This window comes from Lepisosteus oculatus, chromosome 5 (genome assembly GCF_040954835.1).
Source record: "Lepisosteus oculatus isolate fLepOcu1 chromosome 5, fLepOcu1.hap2, whole genome shotgun sequence".
NCBI lineage: Eukaryota > Metazoa > Chordata > Actinopteri > Semionotiformes > Lepisosteidae > Lepisosteus > Lepisosteus oculatus.
The window spans coordinates 27441921-27450715 of NC_090700.1; the positions used below are offsets into that span (position 1 = coordinate 27441921).

General features: G+C 35.5%; 1 protein-coding gene across 1 annotated transcript; it reads left to right on the forward strand.

Moving 5' to 3' along the window:
* Positions 1 to 259: 259 nt before the first annotated feature.
* On the forward strand, positions 260 to 8350 carry phlda3 (pleckstrin homology-like domain, family A, member 3). Its single transcript, XM_015342075.2, has 2 exons — positions 260 to 1379; positions 3652 to 8350. The coding sequence occupies exon 1, from the start codon at positions 930 to 932 to the stop codon at positions 1368 to 1370; it is 441 nt and encodes a 146-aa protein (XP_015197561.1). The 5' UTR covers positions 260 to 929; the 3' UTR covers positions 1371 to 1379; positions 3652 to 8350.
* The last annotated feature ends 445 nt before the right edge of the window (positions 8351 to 8795 follow it).

Genomic DNA, 8795 nt, shown 5'->3' on the forward strand with positions numbered 1-8795 from the left:
TCACATATGAAAAAAGAACATTAATATTTTCAGAACAGAGAGATGCCATCATCATATCTTCTTGTTGACTAACGCAGAACTTGAACAGGATAATATTAACAATTATATAAAATGTGCATTGTACTGATTATGCAACTGGTAAGTGTGTCTAGGGTTGCAAAAAGAAACTTACCATACCATCAGAATGCTTCTAGCGACTTAGAGTACTGTCAGGTACTAACTTTAAAAGAAAGTAGCGTCATCAGTTTCGAAACCTTTGAGCCATAAAAACGAGGACCTAAGTGCTAGCATTAAAAAAACGTGTGACGTATCCATTTGCTTCCTGTTATACTTTAAATAATAATACGCAATATCAGCCGGCCGACTTGTGAATGAGTAACAGCTGTTAAGACTGACAGTCAGCAGTAACCGAGGCGAGGAAAAAGTGTAATGTTTAACACGATGCTAGCGCACATGACATCACAGGCCGGGGCTGGGCTGACTGAATTACTCGCTGAAAGGCAGGCAAACCGCAGCTTTAGGCAAGTACAAACATATCCTTGAAATCGGGACAACAAGCAGTAGCATCGGGTCGTACTTCAGCTGGACACAGCGCCTTAAATGCAAGGTACTCAAAAACGCACATGTAAATTATTACTCGAATACAAAACGACAGAAACACAATATGTAAGAAACGTCTTCATGTACGCATCATAAACAGCTGCCTTTTGGGTGAATAATACTAATACTAATACTACTAATAATAATAGGCTTCGGAAAGCGGTCCTGGAAAAGATCGTGCGTTTCTTTCTCTTTTACTGGCGAACACACTGTCCGGAGTATCCAGATGTTTAAGAACAATGCATAGAATTAAAAACTAACCCAGGGGCGCTGCGAAACAAGTCTCTGAAACATATTTAGTGCCACGGTGAGACCAGCTCTTTGGAGTGATGATGAATCCACAGAAAGAGCTGAAAGAAGGATTTTTGGAAAAAAGGAGCAACGGTCTTTTGCAGCTGTGGAAGAAGAAACGCTGCGTGTTGACAGAGGATGGACTGCGTCTTTTTGAATGGAAACGGAGCGGCGGTGGTAGCGGAGCCACTGGACTCGGTTCCGGCTCCGGGCCTCAATCTAAAGCTAAAGAGCTACGATTTGAGCGGATGGCCACGGTGGACTGTGTCGAATATAAGCGGGGACTGGTGTACTTTACCATCGTCATGGCAGGGGGCAAGGAAATTGACTTCAGATGCCAGCAAGATGGGACCGCCTGGAACGCTGAGATAGCACTTGCCTTGGTTCGCTTTAAAAACCTTCTTGCCGTGCAGACTGGAAGAACCAGACATCTGTCTCACCTAGGCAGCACCGGGGATGATGAAGCACCAGAATCGTGACAAGAAGAGGTTGGTTTTCAGAATTGTACAGTAGCACCTAGTGCTGGTGATGTTTAGCGTTGTATTAACTATGGTTACCAGCATTCTAGGATTTAGATTGCCCTCAAGTTTGAAAGCACATTTTTTACTTTGTTTGCGGGGGGGTCATTCTGGAAGTCTTTTGAAGGAGAAATAGCGTAAAGGATAAAGTAAAGATAAAGCTACCCGTTGTAATTTATTCCTATTACACAATATTTTACCAAGAACGGCTCACACTCCCTGTGGAGTTAATTGTGCCTAACCTTCCAACATAACATCTGTTTTACAGTCGTGAGGTTGGCAACGCTTTCAGGCAGATTTCTTTCTGTCAGGATGCCCGGTTTTACCAATATTGGCCCCTTTATGGAATTACTTTCATATGCAGCTAGGCGTTCAAGGCAACAGCATTCTGAAAAATGCAAATAATATTATAGTTTCATTATGATACTCGGAGATTATGGCTATTTAACAGATGTCCTTGAAAGGTAAGAAGTAGACACTGCACTGTTTAATATGTTCAGTATTATGACGAGGAGGCTAAAATTTACTGTGATGTCATCCCTATAAGGTGTAAGATATATGATACAAGAAATGCAGTACCAGGTCATTTATATTTACTGCTTTGTCAGTTTTAGGTTTACAAGACATGCATGCCAGAGACCACTGTGCCATAGAGAAATTAAACATATCAGACTGTTACTTTCTCTTGGAAAGTGCTGAAGTTATACAGAATCCTCCCTAAAAATATCTATTTAGGCTACAAAAAGCAAGCTTTCTTATTTGAATTACATTTCCATTTAATATTTTATAGGTTCTTTTTGGAGTCTGTGACCTCAGGCTTCAAAATCTTGGATGTTTAGCCCAGTTTTTAATGAGTCATATAGTGGTGGAAACTTGGAGGGATTTAAAAAAAAACTTTTAATAACCCCCACTCTGCTACTGCTTCAGTATACCAATCCCAGGTCATTAACTGGGATATTCTGGCAAAACATTCTAATATGTACTAGGAGAATCCAGTCCCGTTTTACAGGTGACAGCTTTACAGTTTATTTGTGGTAGATGTAAGGCACTGAAATTAATGTGCTTAAGTAACATAGATATATATGCTATATATGTATTTAGATATATATGCTATAGATAACTTGCACTTAAATGTGGACATGTAGTCAGTCAGTGATCTCCATGTTCATTACTTTGCTTCCGGTGATGTTACGAGACAGAAATAGCCTTCACACTTGTGGAATGAATGTCTAGCTCATGTTAATGGAGACTAAGAACCTTAAGCAGTCCATGTTATAGAGTTGCACACAACAAGCAGAGCTGCAGGAAGTTCAGGAAGACAGTGAAAGAAAAGTCTTGTCATTTGCAACAAAGGCATTGGCTTTTCACTTTTGCTCATGGTCAAAGTCACTCCGGCTGTGTAGCCATTCATAGGCTAGAAGTCTTTCAGTTGCCAAGAGAAAAAAATGTTAGTACCTGTAAATGTTTTTTTTAATACAATTAGCATAGTGTCACAGTATAAAAAGTATTTTCAGAGATAAAAATTAGTTATGCATTATATCTTATATTAAAAATATTGCATTTTGTGTTGCATCATTTCTTAATTCAGGTTGAATTGAGAAAAGAACAGTTTTCAGATTGAACTGAGTCAGATCATTAAATCTTATTATGCTGCGGTATTCTGAAGCTCTTGGAAAGAAATTGTTCCTGTTTTAGTGACATAGAGGATACTACTTTATTGCCTGAGGATTTCATTAAGTTTATATCTGTACTTTCTTGGTTTCCAATCAGATTTGTAATTTTGGGGAATTAGGACTCAAAGGATGAGGTGTCATGGTCTTTAAAGTCAGAAAATATTACTTCAGCTCAGTGTATTTTTGGCACAGAGAAATGGTAAACAATAAGCTTGTTTATGGAAGGATGTTTTCACAAAAGATTAAGGATGTTTGACTTTGTGTCTTCAGATAACTTATTAGCTTTTACTACACGGAAGGACCAATAAAGTACAATAAGGATCAATGAAGGATCGATAAAGTACAGATTTGTGCGTTTGAAATGTACTATCAATATCCACATTTTCACTTTACATATTTACTGTCAGCTTATAAAGAGAAACAGATGACATTGATTTGAGAAAAAACATCAATTTTAAAGAAAGACCTTTAGATATCATGTCTGTTTTATGGTTTAGACCTATTCAGCTTATTTGCTTAAAGTAAACTGTCATGAATGCCTAATTTTATTTTATTTTTATTTCTTCTAGACCATGCACACTCATGATTGGATTTGCATAAAATTACAAGACCGAAAAGGTACAGAAGGTACAGAACCTGGGTAAATGCAATCTTTCATCAATACGATTACAGTGAACTTGATGACTTGCTCTCAAAATTAAAACTGAAACACTAACCCTTTTATACCTGCATTACTGGAAATCATCCTATTAGAAGTATGGAACTGTTGTGAAACATCATCTGCAAAGTTTTGGACAAAGTGCATGATGTTGTTTTGTAGATGATGGATTGTTTGCCTCAAATATTTGAAGACTTCGGGATTTCACTGACTGAAGATTAAATGACAAAATGACACGTCTATGGACAATGACATCTCTGCTTAGTTTTCTTTATGCTATATGATATCATCGTTTGTCTAGCAACTACAGTACTTACTGCAAATTTGTTTTCTGTGCACACTGAGACAGTTTTTTTGTTGAACAGCAACAAGTCTGCACTTTGCTCAGGTTCTGGGTTTCTGCCTAATAACTCATACTGTATCTTGATATACGGCAGGTGCAGACATTTTCTAGAATATTTTCATGTATTTCATTTAATTCAAAATCTAGGTTTAAGTTGACATTTAGATAAGGTTACATTTGGTTTTAAAAAGACTCCATTTTACCCATTTATGATTTTTAGTTTCTCAAGCAGGCTCCTGAAAACTAGTATTATAGGGACAGGAACAGGACTCCATACTTATAAAACAAAGGTTGTTCATGGCAGGGGCTGTACTGAGTTGGAAATGTAGGGGATTTTTAAAAATAGATTTCATTATTCTTGTGTCATTGCTTCATTCTTTCATTCATACAGTCTTGTAGAGCCTTAGGCTAAGTCTCAAGTAAGACTCAGGGGAAATACCCAGAACTTACTTCAGAAATCTTAAGCTTTTATTTTTTTAAATACTCTGACAGTATCATAATGTACATGAAAGAAAATCATTAATCTGGCTGTATTGATTTACAAGCCAACTACTTGTTTCTTAGCCCTATGATAAAATACTTACATCACAAATAATGTAAGTATTTTAATTGAAATAATTGAGGCAATAATATACATGAAGATGGATGGCTTTCGGATAAAGTCCTAAAATGTAATAACTGCGCAAATGATGTATCTATATATAAAGCATTATTTTGAGGTCAGATTATTAAGATATTTGTAATTCTGCTAACTATAGAACATCAGATATCACAATACTTCACTGTTCTTAAAACTTTTTGTCCCAGTACTCTTTTTGTGCTGTTGGGGGAAAAAATAACATTTATATTATTCAAATAAATTTAAGTAACCTATAATGTCATACACTTTCCTGTATTGTTACTTCTTTATCAAGTTTCTTTCAGTTTCCATTTATTTTGCAGATATGTAGCAAACCTCATATTGAAGTAAAAGCATTTGTCAGTATTTGACGATCAAGAGGAAAAAATAAGCAATAAACAGTTAAATAGTGAAATGTTCACTCGAATATATTATTTTAGAATGTATGTCTCCCAAAAGGAGTTTTTTTTGTAGGAAAAACATAAGGTCACTGGTTATGACTTTCATTGTTACTAGTGATAACATTAGAAAGTTGGACCTTTTATTTGTATTTTCTTATATAAGTTTTACTACTACAAAGGTTTCAGACATGAGTGATGTGTGGGCAGAAATAGAATGTTTTTAGGCTCATGATAAATGAAACAGTGTTAATGCATGAAAAATTAAAACAGCTTTTCTCCTACAGGATTCATGTCTGACTTTTTTGTGAAGGTGTTAACAAGAACAGTTAAATACAGTTGACTCAATGTATTATTAAAGATGCTTTTGAGAAAAACAAAAGAATCTTATTTTCACATGATGAAGATGTGATTGGATAATGTCTGAATGTTCTTGGGTCATGAATGGATATTGTTTGGTCTCGGTTTCCTTTTTTATGCCCTTACTCATTGCTTCAAGAAGTTTTAAATATCTAATTGTCTGAAACAGACTAAGGTTTTGCTTAAAGTGTTTTATTTTTTTATATTATTATTATGAAGAATAGTGGTAGTAGCAGCAGAAATAATAGCAAATAAAAGCATCTTGAGAATATTTTAATTAAGAAATGAGAGTCCAAGATCTAGAAAAAAATCTAGACTTTTAACAGATGCATTTTGCAATGCATTGTATTTTATTTGGAAAAATAATTCCTAATGTAAAGTTATAAGGACAGGAGATAAAAAATATACTGCATCCTTCTGCACTTCTTTTATATTGTCAGAAACCTTCTTTAATTAACATAATCAAACACAAGTGCATGTCATTTGGATAGCCTTCCTATTGGCAGCCTTTCAAAGAACAAAATTGTGGATAACATATTACTTTTATGACATATTGGTATTCAGAGATGTAGAATGATACTTCAGTAATGCGTTTTGATGGGTAATGAGTAACTGATAAGTAGAATATTTTGTGAGGGGACTAATCACCCTTGAAGCTGAGAAGGGGGAATCAAGCACAGTTTTCAACTAATGAGATTGAGAGTTCATGTACATTTAAAGTTGGGTTTTATACCTACCTTTAGTCTTTAACAGAAGTTTAAAATTATTACTATAATATTCATGCTGCAAAATGCTGCTCTGAATGATCTTGTTTTTATATGCACTAATGAAACCACCTGAGAGTGGGGAAAGAAAGCTTTTATACTACTAAGAAATAAACACATTCTGAAGACTCAGAAATAAAAATATAATATAATGTAATGAACTTGAAGGAAGATTTCATTTAATTTTCTAGTTAGTATAATTCTGCTGCAAGTAAGTTTTCACTTTGTTACAGTGTGTGATTGTTACAGTCTATAAACAGCACTAGGTCATACAAAAATAATGAAATATTGTGTTGATAGGATGTCCATTTAATAAACATATTAAACCATGTAATGCAACAATAAATGAGCAACATTTGTTAGTTTATTCTTTCCAAATGTTTTAAAATAACAAACATTAAACATTTGGTTGCGAAAAACCTCTGGTTCAAGATGGTCCTGATGAGCAGTTGCATCATAGATCAGTCCTCTTTCACAAACACATTATTGTTTGGCCTAGTGGGCAGTGCAAAGCCTGAGAGGACAGTGCTGACCAGCAAAGGAACAGGAAAACACATTTCTCAGAGGTCACTCTGTCCAAAAGTAGGGGCGTTGGTTTCCATGGAAATGCGTGACAAATTTTGGCACTGCAGACCTGAAATTTACCAATAAAAAAGGGGATAGAGTACAGATTTAAGATTTGCATACTAAAATGCTGGGAAACCACATTAGTTTGGCAATGTAAAATGGCAAGTCATTTGATTTATCACTCAAGGATGGTAATGGATCTAGTTCACCATTGTACTTTTTATACCATTTTTGTTTATGCTTTATTGTTAATTCAGAAGATAACATTTCATTGTTTGCTTTTAAAACAATGTTTACAAATTGTTGACAAATTGTTTACAAGTTTTCAGACTTAGAGCTGATGTCTGTGGTGCTGGAATTACCATATTAATCAGATTTCTTCCCAAGGCAATTTGCATAAAGTAATCATTATTTGCATGACAATAATTCACAATTGCAAAGTTAACTATAATTATGTCACATGATACTACAACCAGAAAAACATCATAAAGCCAAAGTTACAGTATAATCTGCTGAAAGTATAAATAAAATGCAATACACAGCACAGGATAAAAATGGCAACAGATTAACAAACAATATGATCTAGCAAAAACAGAAAACGAAACAAAAGCCATAATCAGGTTTTACATATCACAGCACTCCACCCCCTCTTGTAGACTTGTAGGTTTCAATCAATGCAAAGGGGATTATGAATTGGAGCTGTCAGGGTAAAGAGAGCATAGAAATCACAGGTTTAGCCTAAAAAGATGAGGTGTGAGAAGGCTGTGGAAGGTTGTTGGGAATGAACTGTCCTGGTGTCTTATGTTTCCATCACAGAGGTGCTAGAAAAGAGGAACAGCAAAGGCCATATTACACTATTGGTATTACTTCTCCATGCATAGTAGTGGAGGAGTAGAAGGAATACAAGGAGAGCCAAGGGACTCTTATAACTCTTCCTTGTCAGTACTAATTAGGTCCATCCTGTATTAACCTTCCTTCTTTTTTTCCTCTCCTACCCCCTCACTGTTCTAATCAATCATGTAAAATCCAATGACTGTGGCCCCGGCTATGACAATTTGGGTGACTTCAGAATCAAGTTCACATTCCTTCTTCAGCAGCTCCATGCAGAAACAAAGAGACTGGCCCCAAGGGTGAACTGTGACCTTACAACTTGAGTACTTTAGCTCTGCAAAATGTTTCATATATTGAAATGTCATTTACATAGTTTAGAAGACCCCAGAGCTGAGAAAGTTGAAAAACTAACATAATTCTGCAACCATTTGGCATTTCCTTGTAATGACCTCTTCCATGGTAATACCCCGTGTCTCATTTTTAAAAATACAGTGCCCAAGTTAAAATAAGCAGCCTTCACTTGATAATACGTACGGTATGTGACTCAACCCCAAACACAAAACAGCATCTAGTAGTTTGGTCTTTTGCAGAGTCTTAGGCAAACTCTTACAGAATGCTGACACGACATAAGAATTGGTGTGGGAAAGTAACCAGTTCAAAAAAAATTTTAGATGCTCATTTTGGATGGATTTGTATTTCTTTTTGTGTTTGTCTATTTCTTGTTTTTTTCTCAACAGTTTTTGGCATTGACCAACAATGAATGACTGAAAAGACAGTGAAAACTTCCATTGATAAAGGCAGTCTAATTCCAGAACAAATACTAACTGTACGTAAGTCAGTTAATAATTTGCTTTGAATTTATACACAAATTATAAAAGGCTGATAAAAACATGATATTTATTTTAAAAATCTTGTGTTCTTAAAAAACAGTCAAAAGAAAATGGAATGCAAGGTTGCTTACAGAAAGAAAGAAAACAAATCACTTATGTACTGTAGACTTTGACAGGAGATTGAATGCCTCATGCATCAATGATGATTTTAAGCTGTCTGGCACAAGACTTCAGAACTGAGGGTAAAGTGGGGAGTTTCTGCTCTGTGTGTGGGTGTAATATGGGCTCCTCCCTGACAGGCGATGGGGATGTTTCAGAGCTTGGCTGAGCTCAAGGAATGTCT